General features: G+C 29.8%; 2 protein-coding genes across 5 annotated transcripts; both read right to left on the bottom strand.

Moving 5' to 3' along the window:
- Positions 1-1,024: 1,024 nt before the first annotated feature.
- LOC114419237 (protein DETOXIFICATION 16-like) lies at positions 1,025-6,006 on the bottom strand. The gene is made up of 8 exons (XM_028384875.1): positions 5,761-6,006; positions 4,100-4,644; positions 3,582-3,668; positions 3,014-3,070; positions 2,602-2,840; positions 1,956-2,074; positions 1,644-1,730; positions 1,025-1,315 (listed from the first exon to the last, which is right to left on the bottom strand). The coding sequence occupies exons 1-8, from the start codon at positions 5,944-5,946 to the stop codon at positions 1,232-1,234; spliced, it is 1,404 nt and encodes a 467-aa protein (XP_028240676.1). The 5' UTR covers positions 5,947-6,006; the 3' UTR covers positions 1,025-1,231.
- Positions 6,007-12,128: 6,122 nt separating this feature from the next.
- LOC114418655 (protein DETOXIFICATION 16-like) lies at positions 12,129-17,638 on the bottom strand. 4 transcript variants are annotated; one of them, XM_028384114.1, is made up of 8 exons: positions 17,248-17,609; positions 16,258-16,798; positions 15,524-15,610; positions 15,314-15,370; positions 14,819-15,057; positions 12,805-12,923; positions 12,631-12,717; positions 12,129-12,404 (listed from the first exon to the last, which is right to left on the bottom strand). In XM_028384114.1, exons 1-8 carry the CDS (start codon positions 17,435-17,437, stop codon positions 12,294-12,296), a joined length of 1,431 nt encoding a protein of 476 aa, XP_028239915.1. In that variant the 5' UTR covers positions 17,438-17,609; the 3' UTR covers positions 12,129-12,293. The 4 variants fall into 4 exon arrangements, 3 of the variants coding, with proteins under 3 accessions (XP_028239915.1, XP_028239916.1, XP_028239914.1); XM_028384115.1 differs by having other exon boundaries at positions 16,363-16,802; positions 17,248-17,600; XM_028384113.1 differs by having other exon boundaries at positions 16,258-16,802; positions 17,248-17,587.
- Between the last annotated feature and the right edge of the window lie 7,564 nt (positions 17,639-25,202).

Genomic DNA, 25,202 nt, shown 5'->3' with positions numbered 1-25,202 from the left:
AATGCCATCACTTTACACTTCACAATAACATGTATAATCACATTAAGGAACGTATTAATCCCACACTTGTTCTCAATACATGTCTTATCACACCTTCTCACTAACACATTATCACTTCCTATATATATATATATATATATATATATATATATATATACAATAACAATCTTCCAATATTGAAGGCATATAATCATTCACTTATTCATTCTGTTAATAGTATAGAACATGTGATCACATCATGGGGAACAAAACCCCTTAATAAATTTCAAGAAAACATGCAAGAATTAAGAATTTCTAAATTTCTAGGTTTCTAACATTCATAGCCCAACACTCAATTAAACCATCCAATTCGCATCAGTGCATCAATTGACCCATGAAACATGAACAATTCGTAGTTATCATTGTACAAACAAAATTAAAACGCATAAAACACCCAAAAATTAATCCTGATTTGATCCTTTAAGGATCCTTACACATGTTCACTCTAACCCCAATTGCAATAAACTCATCCCTTACAGACATTATGTCACAAATCCCAACGGTGGAAATGTGAAAAGTTGAATTCTGAAAGTGGTGTTCGAATTTCAGGATGATCCAACGGTTAATGAGTTTGAGATAGTAGTTTGACTAAGACAGATGTGGGTGTATGCGGAAAAAAGAGTTTTAGAAGAGGAAGAAGGGAAAACGAATTTGAAAGAAAAAGAGAGCGTAGAAACATATCGTAAATTTAAAAATTGATATGATATGTCTTGGGTAATTTGAACCTATTATTTACTCTATTTTTTTTATTTTATCATTTTATAAAAATGAACTTTATTTTACTATTTCATTAAATAAATAATCAATTAAAATATCCATTTATTTTCTAAAACATAATTTTACTATTTATTTTTTAATATTATTAAACCTTTATTTTAATTAACAAAAATCATTTTTTCTTTTTTATTTAATTTCTAAAAATTTTATTAATTTTTAAATAAAAATCTTTTTATTTAATTTAAAAAAAACGGGTGTTACACCTCACTTTTAAAAGAAACTAAATCAAAATTTATCAGATAACTGAATTCCAGCGGGGATTACTGTTTTTGTAGTGTTATGCTAACGAATAACTATGGTTGTGCTCTAGGTACATTGATGTTGATCTCAGTTTCGGATTCATATAACCAACATTATTATTCCAAGATAAGTCACTAGTTCTACACGTAAAACTAGAATTAAAATTCTTCAACTATCAAGCAGTATTGGCATTTTGGTCACACGGAAGGTCCCCAAGTTGGACTCCATCGCCTCCTACTCTTTTTGCTGCCTTTTTTGCCTGAACAACGAAGAGACACTGCTATTAGTTAAGGAATAATTAGAAAAGGATAAAATTTAAGATATAATAATATTTACCTAAAGTTGTGTAACAAACTTTTTATCTTATCTAGAGTATCAAATTGTTCTCATTTTTCTTATCTATTTCCTAGTCACTCTTTATCTTTTGTAGCCATTGGTTGTTAGTGCTAATCTGTATTTAAATCAATCACTATCAACCAGAATGCATCCAATTTTTTTTGTTCTCCTATCATATTTCTATCTGTGTTAGTATGCAGTCATGCAGAGTTGTTGATAATAAGAACTGAGTTGAAGATAGGACAACTTACTTCTTTCTCCCAATTGGCGCGTAAGGTGACCAGAAGGAAACACACCACTTGCACAGTAAGTGCTATTAGGATCCCTAAAAATAGCCCCTGTAATTATGAAGAATCAAGATAATCACTAGCTTCAATTGGACATGCATGTTCACTATATATCATGCCAGATACAAACCAATAACAAACAATAGCCTTATGCTACTAAGTGAGCTTGATTATACAAATTACACGATGTTATTAGTTTCAGCTAAAAACCAAATTCTGAAGGATATTAATATTTACTATAAGATTTTTTTTAATAATAAAATGGTTATATTTTACCTGTCCTTTCATGTGGAAGACAAAAGCTGACACAACGGAAAAAGGAACTCCCAAAAAATAATATGACCCTAGATTGACATATGCACCAAGTTTCTGCCAACCACATCCTCTGGCAACACCTGTTCACAATGAAGGAATTAGCAAAGTTCGCAAGCATTTACAGATAAACACTTAGGTTCCTCAATAAATGATTTTAAGGTATTTGATTGCATTCAAATTGCATTCGATAGTGTTTAGTTCAACTAGTAGGGTATTTATATATAATTCGTTTCAATTCAATGTAAACTGAAAAAATCAAATAAAAAAATATGAACAGGTGTTGAGTTACATTAATATGAAATATTATCATGAAAGCTAACTGATTAACAGTTAATTGTACAATAGAGTAACTAACAAACTAAATCCAACAGCAGTTTTTTCCAATATCAATAAAAAATAAATATTGAAAATAAATTTAATCTAAATCGCTTAATTTAGATGAGATTGAACTAGTAATATGATAGTAAAATAAGAAAAGTGATGGAACTGGATGATACTATTTAGTTTTCCTTGAAATGATCAATTTAATCCAATTCCTGAATACTTAATCAACCGGGGAAAATGGACATTTTTGAACCTCATATCATTGAATGGTTTTACTCAATACCTTGAAATGCTGTTTGGATTGAATCTATAAAGGTAGAGCTAGCAACAAGTGGCATCATGGAAGTCACATATTTGACCACTTCATGTACATTGGTAAAAACACGGCCCCAAACTCTCCATAATATCATAAGGGAAGCAAATTCTAAAATCCCCACTGCAGAGGCCAAGAACATGGTGACTTTAACTGCTAAATATGCAGCTTTTGGACTACCAGCCCCTAATTCATTTGAGATCCTTGTACTGTTTAAGTGGAAACATGTAATGAGATTTGTTAGGGTCAATAATAAGCAAAAAATATATATGACTGCAACATTACATATGGTAATATAGCATGCATGCACATTTTTATTTTAATCTGTTATGGAAAATAATATATAGAATATAAACAATACAGTTCAGCACGAAAGACTAACCTTCCAGCAGCACTAATTCCAAATGGTATCATCCAAAATATACCAGATGTGTTAAGGCTGGGATGAAAAAAATACAATTGATCATTAACAAGGGAAGAAAGGGGTTTTCAAATGAGAAAGATGAATATAATAGCATATATATATATATATATATATATATATATATATATATATATATATATATATATATAAAACATACAGTAGTCAAGCCAAGTCTCGAGCCACGAAGTCGACCAGACACCAAAAAATGTTCATGCACGCACGAACGCACGAGCACATATACTCACGCACGCTCATATATATAGGCATACAATGGGTTGGATAACATTGAAAATTTAATGACTGCAATCTCATTGATATCTTCACATTTTTATTACTGTGAATATATTTAATTAGTTATTGTAACTTTATGTCCCTCAACAAATATATATAATATCAAAAACTTTTTCTTATTAATGGCCTAAGGCGGCAAAGGCCTTATTGACCTTACCGTAAACACACACTGAATGAGGAAGATGGATATAATAGCATATGGCATAGCCCCTAAGATATTAGCAGAAAAACTAACCATATCGAAAGCATCGAAGTTTGCAATTTCGCATCAGGAAGAGCACCAGACAGAAGCACCATTATTTCAAACGTCCATGATTCTAAGCTGCAACATAGTGAAACAATAGGAGTATAGCAATTAGAACTTCTCAGCATGAGTAGTTATTCACATTAAGGAAAAAAAAAAGTTTTTGCTAGTTATCTCTATCTGATATGCGAAGAACAACATAAATTAAAATAATGTACATCTAATCTTCCCAAAATATGACATGTATATATTGCATCAGTCCTTTATTTATGAGTGACATCAACTTGTCCCTAAGATAATTAAAGTCATTGATTTTTGTGCTTCAAGAACCAAATTGATGACACAAACATGACGGACTAAATGACTAGTTTGCATTTTTTTTTAGGATTAATTTAATGTAATGAATTAAACAATTGACTAAAGTAATGATCATATCTTGCTATGTTGGTTGCAATGCAAGTTGTTATATTATATGGAAACAAATTTTGGTTAAGAAAAGAATATCATACCACACCATGAGTGTTGAAGGAAAAGCAAGTTTGAGAAATTTAGGGATGTTATGCAATGATTCCTTTGAGAAACCAGTCCAAGTTGTTTTGCACGAAGGGGAGAGCTTTATATAAAGAGCAAGTATTATGGTGTTAAACCAATTAGAAATGCAAATTGCAATGGCAGATCCTTTGATGCCAAGCCCAACTTTTTGAACCAAAACCCAACACAGAAAGAAGTGTAAGAAGCTAGTAAGTCCAGTGGCTAGCACCATAGGAAAGACTATGTTTTGGGTTTGTAGGAACTTAGTAATGCACCGAAGAAGACCATTGGCCGAAAGGCTTGGGATCAAGTATCTGGCATATAGTTGAGCATGTGCAGCAATTTCTTTGTCTTGATGGAGAGCAACTAGAATAGGCCCTAAGAATACCCAAATAATGGAGAGGGGTATGGTAACAAGGGTGAGAACCAACATGGCACCTTGGGTGTGTACACCAAGCATGTGAAACTGCTTTGCTCCATATGCTTGACCACAAAATGTGTCTAGTGCGCTTGACATACCCATCTAAGTGAAGTGAGCCATGAACATTAGGCAGAAAGATTAGCATCATACATAAGAATAAAAAAGTGCATAATAATAATGATAATATACAATATAGAAAATACATGTTTACTGAGTAAGACTGTATTTGATTGTCTATTTAAATTCTTTACTTACTTTTTATTTTCTTAAAATTTCTTGATTAAATGTTTCAATTGAAGCTAAGCATCAATTAATGAAAATTTACTCATATTTGATTGACACTAATTAAAACGTTATAATTAACAAAGTAAAATTGATGAAAGGTGTAGTGCTGAAAATGTTTCTAGCTTGTTTCCCTGTGAAAAAGTAAAGGAATAATTTGGTTTTCAACCCAAAAAAAAGTATGGGTTCTGGCATGAACACCACAAACAAAGTAAAGCGTGGGCTCAATTATACGAGAAGAATCTAGTTTTTTTTTTTTTTTTTTTTAATAATAAACGTAGTAAAACAGAGAGACATCCTTAATACAATGGCACCAATGACATATCTGAATTGTCAACAGAGGTCTATCTAAAAGATTATAATACAGGCCTGATTTATAAGTAATTTCCCTTAATTAGAATTACTTAACTAGTCTTTAGCTATCAGAGATTTTTCGAGTGAGAATCACTCATCAAACAGGAAAAATGGTCTCAGAGATATTCGAACACACACTATAAAGAAAGTGGAAATTCGTACCACAATCTTAACTACTTGTGTAAATCTGAATAGACAGAAAAAACTAGCTAGACACTTGACGAGTACTGTCTAATTAATGAACATATGTCTTACAGACTGATGTCAAATGATACTTAACACTTTGACACCTAAAAAAAACCTAGTGTCTATTAAAAACTTGTCCCGTGCATTTCCCCTCTTCGTTAATAATGAAATTTGTACTAATTATAAAAAGTCATACTATTTTTACATTTGGCCTGTTTGAGAAAAATACAACTTCAAGAGTGATGCAAGTTTTGTATTGGTATATACTATAAACAAAAATGGTGGCAGAGAAAGAACACTTCCATATATATGCACCGGCAAGCATGGATAGATCTCATCTCACATTCTGGAAATAGGAAAACTATAACATAAAATTAGAAAATAGTGTGAACTTACCAACACGTTGAAACCAGTAGCATTGACAAATGATGTAGCCAAAGAAGTACTAGCCAGAAGCAACTCATCCAAATGGCCTACAAACACGAGAGATATCACTTGTAAACTATACTGAAACACACTAACAAATACCATTGGCCCTGCCAGCCATAGTTGCTTCTTGGCTTCCTCTTTCCATAAGGCCATTATTCTCTCTTGTGCTCAACTCTCACAGATAATAAGACAAAATTTCTCCAAGATGATGATATATATTAATTGGGATCCTCTCAAATGTTAACAGCATCGTCAAGAAATCAATAAATACTTTTTTATTTATTAAAATTATAATATAAATACATTAATAACATTTAATATTATATCATAATAAAAAATTAAATATTATATAAACACACACACACACACATATATATATATATATATATATATATATATATATATATATAACTATTAAATTTTAATGATTAAAAATAATTAATAAATGCCAGAATGGATTGGTACATTTGATGGATGCTTTTGCTCACAGTAGTTGTAACTTATAGGTTTGATTTTCAGATTTTCCAGATGGGTAAAAAATATGTAAAATTTTGGGAATGGGATTCTTTCATGTAACATTTTGGTTATGTGAAAGTACAATTTGTAATAAAAAGTAAAAGAAATAAAATTTAAAAACAAAAAAATGAAGATATGAGATTTTAATGGTAGAGATTTTCATATGAGAAAATATAAGTGAAAATCAAACGTGGGAGAGGATATCCACTCTCCTAAAGGCTTTTTCTAAAAGAAAAAACAATCAACAATTTTTTTTTACTAAAATTTATTATGAGAATACGTTATAACATTAAATATTAAATGCTATTAAAAACTTTGAATTTATTATCGGAATCTTCGATAAACTTTTCAAACAAAAAAGCCAAACATGCTTACGTCCTTTGCATGGTGACTCTGTAGCCCCGATCTTTTGCGGAAACGTGGCTCTGTAGCTTTGACCTTAGTTGAGATGAAATACTAATAAAATTTGAATATAATTTTTCGACATTTTTATATTGGAGTTAAAGGCACGTCATTAAAATGAAACTTTATTGTGAAGACATTAATTGCATAACTGTGTTTTCGACTCATTGGTGTAACTCCTTTGACTCTGAACACCTTACATATTAAGAATTTATGTCATAGGTTTGACTTACCAAATGTGAAAAAAGATTAGTTACCGAGTGTCTTTAATGAATATTTGACATTTTTCATATATATTTAATATTTTAAACAATAAACATTAAAATTTATTCCCTTCAATCTTTAACTAAATTAGAGATTTAACTTTGTTCTTTTTATAAAAAAAAATCTAAAATATTTGTTACAAAAAATATCTTTAATTCAGAGTCATTCTTTTAGTTCAATAAATAGTAAAAAGAAGTGTCTTAAGTTTTTTGAGAGTTTAACTTTACTTTGCATAAAAATTATTTTTAGAATCTCAAAATGACGATTTACATCATAGCCAATAAAAGTTAATTCCATAAATATTTTAATGATTAAGGAAATTAACGAATCAAAATTAATAAAAATGTTTGAAAAATAATAAGAACATGTCTTATTAATATTAGGAGTAATTTTGAAAAATAATTTAATATTATTGATTAAATTAATTAGTTTTTAAATACTAATTAATAAATTAGTGTATCGAGTTTTATAAAGAAAAACAATAAAAGGGAGTATATTATAATGTAACATATTTTATTGAAGAGTGTTTATTCATAATTTCTCACTCTCATGAAAGAAAATAATTTTTTTATTGGTCTTACGTGTTTTAATTTGTTTGTTTTCTCTCCTAAAAGTAAAAATAAAAAATAAAAAACGTCCTCATTCTCTACGCTTATTGTTCTTCAGTTTTTTGGTGTTAAATGTACATTGTCAAGAACAACAAATAATTTTTTAATGTTTGACTATAAATATATCAATTAAATAGTTTTAAATATACTTTATTAAATATGTTTTGTTTGGTACAGGGAAAGAAATACTTCATTAAATATGTTTACTAATTTAAAATATAAGAAGTAAATGAAATTATATTTTGCAATATAAGATATTTTAATAAAAAATTAATTTTTTTAATAAGATTCTTACTGACCAATGATATTAGTCAGTATCTATCTTTTAATAATCAATATGGATACACATTAAAAAGAATTTAAATAAAATGTACTGTAAAGATTATTTTACTACTATTCAACTATATATTGTAATATATACGATAAGACTAATAAATTTTGTAATTATTATTTATTTTGAAATTCATATTTAAAATGATTTTTAGTTAATCAATAATATTAAATGTTTACATAAATTAATAATGTCTTAAAATACTACCAGAGTATTAAAAAAAACTGAGAAATGGTAGTAATAATGAACTCTGCTGTAACAGCCATAGTATTAATGTGCATAGAGTTTTGGCAAATAGCCCCTCCCCCAACCCACCACCACACACAATTGACGTAGTCTTTTATCAGTATCAGTGCTGGAACTAAAAGTTTTAAGTTGTGGAGACAATACTGGTATATGTAAATTAATACTTTTTATTCTAAAATAATAGTTATTTTAACCTCTTAATTTTATTCTAAATAAATTCTCCTTTTAATATTTTTAAGCTATTTTCCTCAATAATATTCTGAGATATGATTAACAATATAAATTGATACTTAGCTTGCATTGAAATGAGACAAAAAAAAAAGTTACTGAAAAGCATAATGTATTTATCATTGATGGATAGATATAATTAATAGGGTCATTTATGAAAATAGTAGTTGAAAAATTAAGGATATTTTTCTTTAAATTTATATCACTTGAATATTTTTAATTAGTGTGTCATAACTTTAATTAAAGGATTATTTTAGAATGAAGGGAATATCTTATTTTGTACTTTATACTCAATTAGGATAATTTAATTGCCAAAATACGTCCAATATGTAAGAAAATATTTTAGTTTTCATTCTCACAAAACACATATTTGGCATGATGAAGAATTTTAAGTATATTAAGTTTCACAAGAAACTCAAAAATCTTAATTACAATAATTAATTACCAAAAAGTATTAAAAGAGTTGGATATGCTTAAAGATAAAACAAAGAGAATTTGAAACAGTTGAGAGAAAGTTTTAGTTAATTGTAGTATAGTGAGTGAAAAGCACATCTAAATCTAAATAAAAAAAGAAAAGAGTAAGAATATTTAATTGAAAGCATGAAAATAATGAGACTATGAAAAATACTCATATTATGATTGTTAGGGGGGGGGGGGGGGGATCCGTTATTGTCTTTTATTGTGAAGAATGACCAAGAATAAAATACACTTTACATGAATTTATTAAAATTTACATAACTTGTTCAATTGATTATGTGACTTTATCTCCCCCCCCCTCTCTCTCTCTCATATATATATATATATATCAATTAGACAAAAATATAATACATTTTTTTATTGGACAATAATATTTTAAAATTTAACATTAGATTTAATTTTTTTATCAAATAGATTATCTAAACAATCTTATATTAATACAAAATTATTTAATACTTACATTAGCATATATATAATTGATATAATTTCATTTTTATAATATATAAAAAATAAGAATCTTGTATTATATGCCTATAAATGTTTAATTTTATAAAATTTGACAAAAAAATTAATATAATAAAAATTACAATTTAATGATTAAATCAATAAAAATATTTTATATAAAATTATTGATAGTGTAATTTATTAGTTTGATGTTTTCTATTTTATTTTAAGATTGTATATAATTAATTTTGATAAGATTCATTTTAAATTATTAAAATATTTTAATTTTTTATTTAAACTAATCTTAAATATAATTTTTACATTAAGTATGTGTCAGAATAAAATATAATGGACCCGACAAGTTATGCCAATCAAGTTGGACTTTGCGGGACCTAATTTAATTTGTCTAACATCAATAATATAATTGGACACAATCACCTTGAGAAGGGCAACAATCACATATGTAGGGGCAAAGAGTTATTAAGGCATTGGATATAGGTCAAGATAAAAGAAGAAAAAAGGACCATTCTCTTATTATGAGGTCTAACCTTGGAATATGTGTGTGAGGACCTTTATGAGCACAGTGTTGACCAAAAAAATAGTAGTAAATTAAAAGATTTATTTATGGTAAAAATACCCACATCTATAAGTACTTGCACAAATTATCCCTATATATATAGGGATAGAAAAGGATATTCCACGGGAGAAAAAATATAAATAAATTTGTTATATATTATTTACAATATGTTTTTTATAAAATACAAAATAAATAATCTTACATTAAATTATGTTAATTCAATATAATATTGAATTATATGATACTATGTTAATTTTTTTATCGTAGTTTTTAAATTAGAAGGAATATTTGTTACCCATTTGAATATTCACTTAGTTTTCTTGATCTCTTTGATATGTGCAAAATATCTTAATAACTTAGAACAATAATTATAATAGAATAAATAGAATATTATTTTTCAAAAATTAAACTCAAATTTATTGAGAGTCATCATCTCACAATTTTCACTTAATTGCTTTTCAAAAAAAGAAAAATTAATGTGTGTCGGTCATCTTTTTCAATTCTTATAAAAGAGAATAAATTTATTTTATTAATTTATAAAATTTATTGTAAAATTATTAAGATATTTAGATAAAAAATTAATTAATAAAAAAACAATTTAAAATGAGATTTATAAAGAAAAAGACAAGCTCAAAAAGGTGTCTTACACACATTTGATTCATGAAAAAAGACAAAGGTAGTATGATCTTTGAAACTAAATCAAATTAAATAATATTTTTTTTATATTTTTAAATTAATTTGATTCATGAAACAAATATAATAAAATAATTTCATCTTATATAATTAAATGTTTGCATATGAAAATATAGTCATTCTATGTATCTGTAGAGATTAAAATGCAAATTTATTTATAAATTATATAAAACCTTAAGCATAAATTATAGTGTTGACATTTATCTCTTTCATTGATATATTTTTAATCCCGACTAAGTTGAGTAACATTATTATGAGCGACGATCTGCTTGCATTACATGTCATCAACCAACTCTTAATTTCATTGGTATATTTTTAATCCTGTCTAATTAAGTTGAGTAACATTATTATAGGCGATGATTCGCTTTGGTTACATGTCATCAACCAACTCTTAATTTAATTTGGTTATAAAAATATGTATGTAAACATAGAATAAATACACAACATATACCGAAAATCCACCCATTAACAAAACGAATACACCAAAAGGGGAAAAGAATAATACATCACACACATCCTATGTTGATTGTACACCAAAGGCCCACATCCATGGACAATGAGGAGATGATGAAGCGACATTCTCCTCTAGCTTTCTAGCCTTGCCAGAAACATGATGGGGACAATGTCCTACCCGAGACAGATGAAGATAATCAAGAAGAATCATGCCTATAGTCTCCCAAAGGACAAAGAGGTACATGGAATAAAAGGGATTATCACACCAATAGGGATGATACATATGTCTCTTGTGTCTCCTAGATGATCTTCCATTCACCATCTCAACCCTAAATGGAGTGGCAGATTTAAGATCCTAAATTAGTGGGAATAAATTATAAAAAATAAAATTAATAGATTTAATTATATAAATATAAATAAAATAAAATATAAAAATATAAAATTTTATTTACAAATTTAATGAATTGTAAAAAATGAGGGGTGCAAACGCGGCTGCCTTAATAGCTGGTACGAGTTCAAAATGTTGAAGGGCATAACACTTTTTTTTTAGAGCTAACAACGCTAATGAATACTCTAAAAACGATAATGTTAACAGTATTGCTTTCTCTCGTTCACTTTTCATTTAAAAGTTTTGTACATATTTATTTCTTTATCTTTCTTCCATCAATTAATTTTGAATGGCACCAATTGCGCGCGATGACACATCTCATTGGATGAGGTCATTTTTTTAATTCGTGATTGAGATCTAGGTTTGAAAAAACACCGTAGAAAATCATGATCTATGATTCAACCGCACACTAGCTAGATATTATGAGCAAACTCCCTGGGATCGGACTAGCAGACAAGGGGTTAGGATAAATCATAGGTTTAATATTCCCATTGTAATTATTGTACACTAAAAAATTTACTTTCTGAGTTAAAATCTAATGCCACACTTGGCCTTTACTAAATATGCATATTTTAAATATATATTATTTTAATTGAATACAGCAGAAATGAAAGATTGTATTAACAATAGAAACATTTAATATTAGAGAAAATAGCAAAAATGTATTTAGATTAACATAATATTTTTTTTTATTAATATCATACGAAATTCTATTAAATTGTGAACCATTCATTCTCCCACTGCTAATTTAGTCTTTGGTTTGATTTTAACAGCCTAATTATGAATCTACGAGGGCACTTTCCTTTTATATACAAAATAGTTGTACCAAAAAAAATGTTCACTAAAAACTGCTTTTCTAAATAATCAGAATCACTAAGCATAATTACTGTTCAACTGTCGAAGATTTTCATTTTGGTCTCTTGGCAGTGCATTTGCATCAGTTGGCACTCCGTTGCTTCTTATTCTTTTTGCTGCCTTATTTGCCTGAACAGTATATATAAAGATATTGCGTTATTGATGGTATGATCCAAAGTTAGAATTTTTTTTATAGACAAATATTAATTATTTATTTATTAGTTTTTATAAGCAGACAAATGAAGATCGAATGGGTGACCTTTCCCTCATTCCTTTCTTTCTCAACCACCGACCAATCTTACATTTCCTCCAAAATTGAAAATTGATAACACCAGTGATTTGAACGAAGACTTACTTCTTTCTCCCAATTGGTGCGCAACGTGATGACAAGGAAACCCACCACTTGCATAGTAAGTGCAATCACAATCCCTAAAAGGAGCCCCTAAAAGCACTAACTCCAATTAAACAAATTCATTATACTACTAATTAAGTACATTAAAAAAATGATACAAGATTGGCTAAATCTTACCTCTCCTTTGATATGGAGGACAAAAGCCAACACAATTGCAAAGGGAAGCCCCACAAGATAATAAGATCCAAGATTGACAAATGCACCAAGCTTCTGCCAACCACATCCTCTTACAATACCTTTAATTTTCACACCCCAAAGGATTAGCATAGGTTAAGTTCACATATGTATATAATAAACAAAATGTTATGAGTAGAGGGGATAGTGTGCCTTAGTTCGAGGCAAGGCTCCTCCTAAAAGAGAAATGGAATTCTGGAAATAAGCTTTTGCATGGTTTATTCATTATGCATGCAGCCTTTATATACTGCAGCTTTCTTTACACGTATAACCAACCTAATGAACAGGATTAACAAACTCTATCAACCTGCAACTGAATTAACTAACTACACGTAACTAATCTGCACGTGGGTTATTATACTTGGCTATAGCGTTTTCTTCTTACTAACATTTCTTAGCCCATCAAAAACACCTTGTCCTCAAGGTGTTGGGTGCAGAAAAAAAAGAACATGAGTAAAACAGAAGCTCAGCCTGTGCCAGCCATGGTTGTGGTTGAGGCGGTGGCTTCGGTGGATGTGGTGGCGGGTGTGGTGGCGAACGTTGTCGCCGATGACAGACAGAGCAAATCCAAGTCTTGACGACGAAAAAAATCCAAACCAAGCGCAGATGAATCTGATGCTTGATGGCATCATCGCCGAGCAAATTGGTGTCATTGCCATAAGGGATTTCGCGGCAATGGTCGTGGCGGTAAAGACAGTGGGCAGTGCGGAGTGATAGGGGCAACGAACGACTAAGCTGGAAGTGGTGGTTGGTCGTATGAAAGTGGGGAAGCGGCAGCGGAGCCATGGGTGCGACTGTTTTGAGTGTGGGATGGTGGGAAACAGCCAAGGGAGGCGGAATTGACGTGGGTGCTGCTGTAGGTGGTGGTTGTGCGGAGGAGGACGAAGCTGATGTGGGTGCTGCTGTAGGTGGTGGTTGTGCGGAAGAGGACGGAGCTGATGTGGGTGTTGTTGTTGTTGGCGTTATAGGATCCATGGAAGGTGGCATGGTTTGCAGAGTGGTGGTACTAAACAAGCTGAACATACGGTGTTGGGTACTCGCAAAATCAATAGCTAGCGGCGGCAGTGGTGGCTGCACCGAAGAAGGAAGCCATGGCATCCGGGTATCGCACAAGGCTAGTAAGCGGATCCGAGTACTCTCAAAATCAATCCCAAGGGATTGAGCTGGATGTATATAAGGAGAAGGTGGGAACTGAGACGGAAGGGATGACTCCTACAGAGGGTGGTGTGTTATGGCATAGCCGGAGTAGGGGTAGAGGCAGCCATGGAAGACAGTCATGGATGACAGGTCGGACCAATTGTTATGAGTAGAGGGGATAATGTGCCTTAGTTCGAGACAAGGCTCCTCCTAAAAGAGAAATGGAATTCTGGAAATAAGCTTTTGCATGGTTTATTCATTATGCATTCAGCCTTTATATACTGCAGCTTTCTTTACACGTATAACCAACCTAACTAACAGGATTAACAAACTCTAACAACCTGCAACTGAATTAACTAACTACACGTAACTAATCTGCACGTGGGTTATTATACTTGGCTATAGCGTTTTCTTCTTCCTAACACAAAATATGTCAATGTCAAGCATGAACAATTTTTTATTTTTTCAGTATGTACTCTGATAGTTAATACTCTCAAATTAACATTCTTTTCTTATTTTAAATTAAAAATTACTTTAAATTGAGAAAAATAATCATACGTGTCAAAGTGTCACAATTTTAATATTAGTACCTTTACTTTTTTTTGGCTACTGCTGTAGTGCTTGTCATTTATAGGAACTAGATGAAGTGGAATCCATTCATGTTCCTCATATACTTGCTTTTGAAATTTTTTATTAATATTTAATTTGTTTCATTGTACTTAAATATATTTTCTTCATCCTGTTATGATGCATAAGGTTCTTAGAAACTATGAGGAAAAGATAATTTTAGTGCAACTTTTGGTATCACTTTACTCAATACCTGATAATGCTGTTTGAATTGAATCTACAAAGACAGAGCTTGCAAGAATTGGTGTCATGGATGCCACATAACGGATTACTTCAGGTATATTGGTAAAAATATGCCCCCAAATGTTTCTTGTGACCATGAGAAGAATAAATCCTAAAGCCCCAACCACGAAGGACATTAACAAGGTGACTTTAACCGCTAAATATGCAGCTTTTGGACAGCCAGCCCCTAGTTCATTTGATATCCTTGTACTGTTGAGAGTAAACATATAAAATGCAATTAGACTTGGTAAACCAACAATAATATATAAATCATGATATTGCAATATTTATTTTTTGGTGGTAAGAGTTAGTCAGTCATTAATTTTTTTTTTCTTCATGGTTGTAATAGAAAACACATTTTCTGACCATGACTAGCTGACTACTCTTCATGAACTATGAATTACAAACATACTTTTCTTTTTTTAATAATAGACTATAAGTAGAACAGATAGCATCAAAGACTAACCTTGCAGCAACGCTGACCCCAAATGGTATCATCCAAAACAGACCAGTTGTATTAAAGCTGGGGATGAGAAAAGTCCAATTGGTTATTGATAAGAATTCATGAAAATGGTGCATCCAGAAGATAAAAGATCTATGTAGTGACATGCCATATAAAATCCTGATCATAAAATGGAATAGCTCTAAGACCTTAACTAAAAAAAAAGTAACTAACCATATAGAAAGCACTGATGTTTGCAATTTTGGATTAGGAAGAGCCCCAGATAGGAGTACCATTATCTGAAAAGTCCATTGTTCTAGACTGTAACAAAGTAGTAGCAGAGATCAGAAATTAAATCATATTATCACATTGGTTATTCACATCATTAGATTTCATTTTAAAATTATTTGACATTGAGTAAAGTTGTTCAACTCACAGATGCCTACTGGCTACTAGAATAGGCTATACATGGAGATGGACTAATTGGCTCTAATGCCATGTTAAAGTTCATCTCAACCAATTAGCATTAAGTGAAATTGTCTAACAAGTCTATATGCTGCACCTTGGAAACTATGGCAGACCATATGAGACTTTCCAATGCACATTATGAATCACAAGGAATAGAATTGAGTTTTTCTCAAGGCATATGTATTAGATGTTGGAGAAGAATATTAACTAATTTAGAGAAAAAAAAATTCAATACTCAAAAAGTACAAACTCCTTTCATTAAAACCGTGACACCTGACATGTTAGCTATTTTTTTTTCTCTATTTTTTTGGGGATTGAAATGAAATAAAAACGTCAAAATAAGAGTACTAATGGTGTGTTTAGAAGAAGTTTATCCAATCAAGGCCTAACTATCAAATGAGTAGTTACTTTCGGAGTACTAAAATTTGCTCATGAATTGGGTGTGTGCAAGTTGTTATCTTTTTATAGAGGTTAATTTTGGTCAATAACGAAGATCATACCAGACCATGAGTGCTGAAGGAAAAGCAAGACTGAGAAATTGAGGAATGTTCTGCAAGGATTCCCTTGAGAAACCAGTCCAAGTGCTTTTGCAGGAAGAGGAGAACCTGATGTAAAGTGCTAGTAGCACCGTGTTAAGCCAATTTGAAATGCAAAATGCAATGGCAGCTCCTTTGATGCCAAGCCCAAATTTTAGAACCAAAAGCCAACAGAGAAGGGCATGTGCTAAGGTAGTGAATCCAGAAGCTAGCATCATTGGAAGGACAATGTTCTGGGTTTGTAGGAACTTAGTAATGCACCGAAGAAGAGCGTTGGCTGAAAGGCTTGGGATCAAGTATGTGGCATATAGTTGAGCTTGTGCTGCAATTGTTTTGTCTTGATGCAGAACAACCAGAATAGGCCTCAAGTATGCCCAAATAAAAGACATTGGTATAGTAGCAAGCATGATGATCACTATGGCTCTCTGCATGTGTATGCCAACCATATGATACTGCTGTGCTCCATATGATTGACCACAAAATGTGTCAAGTGCACTTGACATACCTAGCTAAATAACAAATCAACATAAGCAACAAATAGTATTTTTGTATGGAGCAATGATACATATAAATTTGAAATTTGATATTTCATCTGGAGGTTGACCCAAATTGACATTTTTTATTCTGTTTCCACTTTCCAAATTTCGGCAAATTTCCTTAACGTTAATTTTACTAGAGTAATGCTAAATTATGTAGCAGTTGAACATAACACCCCCTTGCAAGTTAGTGTGGCTAAGAAGCTTTTTAGGCTTCATTCCGAGCCACTGAAAATCTCTAAAGAACTTGCATGATGCACTTTTGAGCTTCTTTAATTCAAACACAGCTAGAAGGTTTGTTATATGAATTATTATATTATTATCTTGTGCCTTGGTATATGAAAATGATGGAATACTCGTGAACATCAATTTATAGCTAGGAAATATAACAACAAAGAATATAATCATGTGAACGTACCAGCACACTGAAACCAGTGACATTTACAAATGAAGTAGCCAGAGAAACACCAGCTAGAAGCAACTCGTCCAAATGGCCTACAAACATGAGAGATATCATTTGTAAACTGTATTGAAACACACTCACAAATACCATTGGCCCTGATAGCCATAGCTGCTTCTTTGCTTCTTCTGAAATCTCGTTTCTCCATATGCCCATTTTGGCTACTCTCTATCTCTCATTCTACTTGAAGTTGGTTACTACTTTCATTACCATTGGCGAATTATTTGTTGCAGTTTTTGTTTTATGGGTTCCAATGCCGTCTTTGGAAGTGGCCAATGGTAAACGGCCACGTGTAGTCTTTGTCCATCGGGTCAGCAGTTTCAAATTTACGATTTTGCCACCAGGGATAATTTGGAGTTAGTGTACGCAACTAAAATATTATTGTTAACGAATTAAAAATTTCCCCAGAGCATAGGCAGCAAAACCAGGTTGTTTTATTTAATGAGAGTTTCTATATCCAAATTCAAAAAGACATCAGCACTTTGTTTGATTCTTGCTTGGTGGTTAATGTGTAGAGTATAATGGCGAGGGCTCTGTTTGATTCTTGCAAATAATGCTTTTGGCCATGTTGGATCCAAATAATTGCCTAAGCATGATTTTTCTTCGACTATTTTAGAGTTCCATTTTTTTTTTCTTGGTACCTCATGTTTATCAGCTTGGACACCTTGTCCTTTTGCTCTAATAGCTTCCTTGTTTGATTGAAAAATAAAGATATTGCATTATTGCTATTAAGATCCAAAATTACTAGAATACAGGAGCCCTTTACTTCTTTCTTAATTGGTGCGTAAGATGACCACAAAGAAACACACCACTTGCATAATAAGTGCAAGCACAGTCCCAAAATGGAGGCCCTTTGTTTTTCAAAATATCAATGTCAATTTAAAACCATTAGCTCCAAAGTTTTTTAGAAATCTTGCACAAAAGATAATTTTAATGCAATTTTTGATAGTACGAGTCACTATTTTATCTTTGACACTTTATTCTTAAGATAGCCGCTGAGTAACTAAAAGTAGAATCCATGTTTAATAATTAAGATTGGAGGGAAGTTCTATTGATCAGAAAGATGTGAAGTATAAAGCTGATTAAAGTAATACCAGAGATGGTACGTACTTTTGTTGCTTTCTCTATTTATGTATGGAGTTAGCTCATTGAGGTAAGGGAAATAAAAGGTTTCTGAAATTCATTGAGTGATTTTATAATTTTTATTGGATACCTGAGAATTGAATGATGTTTTGAATTGAATCTGCAAAGACAGAACTTGCACAAATTGGTGTCATGGATGTATAACTGACTATAGTTCAGGTACATTGGAAAAAATACTGGCCTAAATTTTCCTGTGAGTATAAGGAGAGTAACTAAATTCTAAAGCCCTAACCATGAAGGACATTAATAAGGTGAATTTAGCAACTAATAATTATGCAGCTTTTGGACAGCCAGTTATATATGAACACTCAAATTTATTCAGCCAAATAAAAGTAAAATATATAGGAAAAATCGAAAGGAAAAAAATACATAGAAAATGAAAACAATAATGAAAATCAACAAAAAAAAGTTTTTTTTTTGCTCTTAATCAATTTAAAATAAATTAAAATATGATTTTGCTTTATTTATTTATGTTTTTGGGTTTGTGACTCATCCAAAATTATTGAACGAAAAATTTAATAAAAGTGTTGGATTAAAAATATTTTTTTTAAAAAAAAATAGATTTTAGTGACTCACCAGTTTATGTTTTTATCTAAATTATTTCTTAAGCATTAAAAAACACACAAATCCACCCTATTATATAAATATTGAGAATATTTATATGATCTGTAATTGCTTCACTTTCTATTCTTTCATGTTCATTTTCATTTAAATTCTAATATCTTCTTTCACGATGAACACCTCATGCTTCTCTTGATCCTGGGAAAATCTCTCGCTCACTCTTCGAATAAATTGTGCAACAGTTCCTCTTTAGAACTTCACTCACTTTCGTTCCAATGAGTTCAAAATCCATCTATAATTGATAGATTTTAGTCTACTCATAATTTCAAAAATGTTTGCAGACGCACACATAGGATATTTTAAATAGTATATTTGAAAAAATATTTTTTTAGCTAGGATCATACTGCTGATATTATTAAAAGAAAGAAATAGAATATCTACATAGTGGAAATGATTTGGTCCAATTGACTTGGGATCTAAAAATAAATAAATTAACAAGATATATATTTGTAAAACATCAAAATTTATTTTGGTAATGGAGTCTGCAGAAGAAGAATTGAGAACATATAAATCTTACATATTTGACCAATATAATTACCATGAGTATAGCCTCAGTCATTATTTATTAGTATTGTCAACGTTTGCAACTAATTGATGTCCTCAATAATAGTAATCAATAAAAAATTGCAAGAAAATCACAAAATTAATAAAAAAAAATATCTGCATAAAAACCGAACAATAGAATTTCATAGGTTCAAGTTATATTTTACTTTCTTAATCCCATAATAAAATCTTGTAAAAAAATAAGTCTTAAAATAATTATCAATTTATCTTTTCAATATAACATTAATGATTTTTTTACTTATATTTCAAATAATATTAACGATAAGAAATAAATTTATAAATGAATTAATGGTAGTAAAATTAATTTTGTAAATTTATTATTTCTTTCGGTTTTGATTATAAGCAAAACAAAACTGGTTTCAAACTTATTAAAAATAAGTTTTTTTCTTTCTAAACTATAATTTATTAAAACTTGAACATAAAAATGTATTAAACTTTATTAAATGAAGAATATTTTAAAAATAATCTCATTAAATAAAAGAAATTTAATTAATTTTTTTTATTGTTTATATTCAAGACTTAAGGAATACTTTTTTTCATCTATTTATCAATTTTTTTGTGTATAAATGTTAACAAAGTATTCTCTATTCACAAAGTTAAAAACTAAATTAAATGGATATTTTTAAGTATAAAATAACGTAATATTTCCTCCGTCCCATAACAATTATCATTATCATATATAATAAATATAAGAAAAAATAATATACATATATATATATATATATATATATATATATATATATATAGAGAGAGAGAATATCATATATATCAACAGAAATTAAATCTTTAAAATATTTAATTTTTTTATAAATCTTATAGAAATTTTATAATTAAATAAAATTTAAAATATTTTAATCTTTAACTTTTATTTTAATCTAATAATTAAGATTAATCGTTTGTAGCTTTTAGCATTTTCCTAGATAATACTCTGTGGTGCAATTAATTGTATAGAAATCCATTTTCCCAACAAAAAAAAAAGAGAATTGAAGTAGTAAAACACTAAAAATAAGAAATAAAATTAGTAAAAGAAAACAAAATCGGGACATCAGACAAGAAAGCAACGTATTTTCTACTCTAGAAACTAGAAAGATGCTAGAAACGTATTTGCTCTATTTTAAATTATGTATATTATAAACTAATTTTGTAAAGAATTAATATATATTTAATAAAAGTATATAAATATGACTACTTTAATTAATAGCATGAGATATTACACCAATGTAAAAATCTGAATTACTTTCTGAATTCTGTCCAGCAAGAGGCTAGGGTGTGGGGATGTTATATTGGGAGCTGCTGGGGATACCTATGGGAATGGGAGGTAATATAATTTACATACAGTGAAGTCTATACACACACATTGAGTACAATATATATATATATATATATATATATATATATATATATATATATATCATATCATGTGGTGTTGGACATTGAGTACAAGGAGGAGAGGTGGGTGTCAACTCAAATGGAGGTAGTAGAAGAGTTGAGAACATAAATTTTACACGACAAATTACTTAATTTGGCCTCAGTCATTTTGTCATCGTTTGCAACTAATTAATACCCTTAATAAAGACAATTACTACAGCAAACACTCATTGCTTCTTTTTTTTTTTTAAGGCAAGCAACACGCATAGCTAAATACTACAATATGTAGTCATCTCTTTGTATCCTTCTTGCTTTTTCTTCTTCTAAATTGTATATCTCGTTTTACTAGATAGTCTCATTAAGAGAAAGTGAATTAAATGAGACTAAAAAATAAAAAGGTTTTATTTTTTATATTCAAAACTGAAGGAATATTTTCTATCATCTATATACCAGTTTTTGTGTGTATAAAAAATCTACAACGATAAAATATTATGAGATGAAGGAAGTATATATTAATGAAAAAAAATAATATATAAAAAATGTTATTTAATTATATGAGGATTGATGTTATATTTTTTTTTATATAAATAGTATCTAAAGGGAAATATTAACATAAAATTATCTATAATAAAAATAATAAAAAATAACTGAATGTGGGTAACATTCTCTTTACTTTAACACAATCTTACTAATTGGAATTTATTTTAATTCATAAGAAATTTTAGGTCTCAGATTTTACTTTACTAAATAAACATCTTTAACGAATTTATAATCTATATAAAGTCTTATAAATGGGAATGCCTTTGAAATTTCTATTGTGCCTATGCTTTACATGCTGACACGTGTCTCATTTGTTGGTCTTTTGGGCATTTTCACTTTACTCCAAGTGTCACCTTCTGCATGCATTTTCAGTCATTTCCTCAACAACTTCAAACCTGCTTCCTATGTTTTTGCGTTATTTCCGTTTGCTTCCTTTCTTCTTCATTTTTGTTTCTTCACTTCCAGTTTAGTTTCCTAGCTGCTGAGGTCTTCCATTTTGTGTTTGTCATATGAGGTTTTGCTTTTGTTTCCTTCATGCTTAAGTACTTCAACTTTCGTTGCTTCTTATATTTCCCTTCCGTGTTTCGTTACTGTTGTTGTGCATTTTACTTAGAATTTTCTTGTTTTTGTTTTTTCCTGTCCATTTCTTTACGGGCACACGAGTTTTTGTTTCATGCATGCATGTTTTTTGGTGGTGTTGTTGTTGATTTGTTGTTCACAGAGGTCAATGTTTTTTGCTTTGTTTGTGGTTTTCCCTTTTATGAGCTGATCCACAAAGGAGCATCCACAAGGCAAGTTTGTTAGTTTTTGATCTGTTTTTTGCATGCTTTTTTCCGTGACTCTTTTTTTTAAAAAAAATTGATATGTCTGATGTTGTTTGGTGTTTGACAAACGAATGTTTGAGGTAAGCTATAATGACCATGCCTGAAATGTTTTATAATATCTATGCATGTTTGGTCGTTACCTTTTTTTTCATCCCTGTTTGCCTAATGTTATTTGGTGTATGTTTTGGTTGTCATTTAGGCCGGGTCAAGAAAATCGCAAAATAGGTAAGGTGCTATTCCCACGCTTAAATTTTAGGCAAGTTTTTTTCTCTCTTTTGTTGTTGTGCATGTTTGTTTCGGTACTATTTGTCTCTATTTGCAAGGTTTTAGTTTTGTTTGTTGTTATGCATGTTTTCTTCTAAACTAATAGTTATTTTTTCTTACTGATTTTTTCACTTTGTTTTTGGTTCCTTTTTTATTTTCCTGTTTACTAAGCTATCAACGAAGAAGCATCCAGCAGACAAGTTTTTTTCCCTTTTGTTGTTATGCATGTTTGTTTCATTACTATTTGTATCTATTTGCAAGGTTTTAATTTTGTTTGTTGTTATGCATCTTTTCTTCTTAACTAATAATTATTTTTTCCGATTGTGACATTGATCTTGGGTGCCTGATATGGTATTTAAGAATGGAACTATGCATGCTTTACTTTTTCAATAATATATCTCTCTTTTCTTTTTCTTGGTTGATATATTGTTTGTCTCGGATTTATTATTTTTGAACAGTGATCATTTTTAGACACTCCATTCTCCTTAATTTTATTTTGTTTTTTACAATCATTCTCCTTAAAATGTTAGTCAATATCTTTCATTTTTCATTATTTTTGTATCACATAATATCATCTTTCATAGTTATGTTTTTGTCTCTGTCAATAACATGATCATTAATATTGTTATAGATCTCTATTTAAAAAATAATTTTCTCCTGAAGTGGATCGATTTTCCATTTAGTTTGTTGTTGTGCTCTGTTCTAGATTGACCCCTAAAGTAATTTTTAGATTTTAGAGTACTGATTATTTTAAGTAATATTTGTTTGACTTTGGCATCTTAAGATTATTAGTGATATTGTTCATGTTGGTCTATTTTGTAGTCCCCCAAAGATGTTCTACTGGAGGAAAAAGCTCTCATATACTTGTCTTCAGTGAAGATCTTTTCTTCATTTACCTTCTTCCACCCATCATCTTCAATGTCGGGTTAGTTCACTACTCTTGCTTCTTTTTTATTATTTTCCTTATTCAACTTTCATTTGCATGTTGAACTGCATAATTTAAGTTGCATTATGATTTGTTGGAAACAATGATTCCAACAGTTTAGGAAAATCAGTAGTTGTATTTGCTGAACTAATACTTCAATCAGAATGGATTTTATTGAATGACTATGGTTTCTTCAAGGTTGTCCTAAGTATTGCTTTAGAATTCTATTATTATTATTATTATTATTATTATTATTATTATTATTATTATTATTATTATTATTATTATTATTATTATTATGTAAGCTCTAGTTGAAGGCCATTTTTTATGTTGTGACGACAGGAGTTAACACTGATATTTTCTATCTCTTAATGTTTTTTTGTTGGCCCTTGCAGGATCCCAATCCTTTGTCACGTCCATTGTAGCACGTGTGTCGCCCAAGCCATTTCATTTTTTGTTTTCTTTAGCATTCTTTCTTCAAGATTATCATAAGTATTGCTTTAGAATTCTATTTAATTTTATTGTTGTTATTGTTGTTGTTGTTATTATTATTATTATTATTATTATTATTATTATTATATCGACTCTAACTAAAGGCTTTTTTTTTATGTTGTGATGACAATAGTTTACTTTGATATTTACTATCTCTTTATTTTTTTTGTTGTCATGCATGTTTGTTTTGTTACTAATTGTTTCCATTTGTAAGACATGTATATTTTTTTCTCAGGCTGATGTTGACGGAAATGAGTCAATTGACTATCTTGAATTCATTTCGACTATAATGCATAGGCACAGACTTGAACGTGATGAACATCTTTACAAACCATTCCAGTATTTTGATAAGGATAACCGCCTAAACGATAACTATGATTTTCGTTAAACCATGAAGACCTGAATTTACATCGGTATCATAAATGTTGCATGAAGCTTTCAACCTCAAAAATCAAACGCATAGATCAAAATAAAATTTTAAAAGATGACTAAATCACATACCTCTTGGCAAAACCATTGACAACCACTTCATTCACTATGAAGGACAGAACCCAAAAGATATTTTCTATTAGAAACACAACTCATCATTATGATTAATTCACAATGTCAAACACTTAATTTGGGATAATATTGTAAAAAAAAATTATAATTTTAAATTAGTTTGCTTTCTTCTTTTTGTAGATGTATTTTGTGCTTATGTAATTTTGTCTCTTTCTGTAATGATAAAGTTCTTTTATACCCATTTTTTAAGTTGCTAATTTTTATTCATTTAATACACGCTTTCTTCATATACTATCAAACATATTGATTAAGTTGGATAAAGTAATTTTAATTTAACTATATGTCTTTAAATTTAAATCTTAAATATATAATCATATTAAATATTAAGAGAAACAATTTTATCGTATATAATAATTTTATGAATCTTACATTATTCTTGATGAAGGGAAATGTTTTTCTCTTCACCAGATGTTTTTAAACGAACTCCTAGATGACACTCTTATGCAAATTCAAAAACCTTAGAATTTTAAAAAATTTGAAACAACTTTTTTAGATTGACACTTGTTTTGCTTTTTGTTCCCATCGTTTTATCTTTTCATTTCTCTCTCTACTTCTCCCGTAGAGTCTGGAAAATTCCCAAGCCTTCTCGCTCTCTTAGACCGCAAACATGC

Source organism: Glycine soja, chromosome 7, assembly GCF_004193775.1.
Source record: "Glycine soja cultivar W05 chromosome 7, ASM419377v2, whole genome shotgun sequence".
Taxonomy (NCBI): Eukaryota; Viridiplantae; Streptophyta; class Magnoliopsida; order Fabales; family Fabaceae; genus Glycine; species Glycine soja.
Note: the sequence above shows the minus strand (reverse complement) of the source record. Positions and strands in the feature narration are given on the sequence as shown.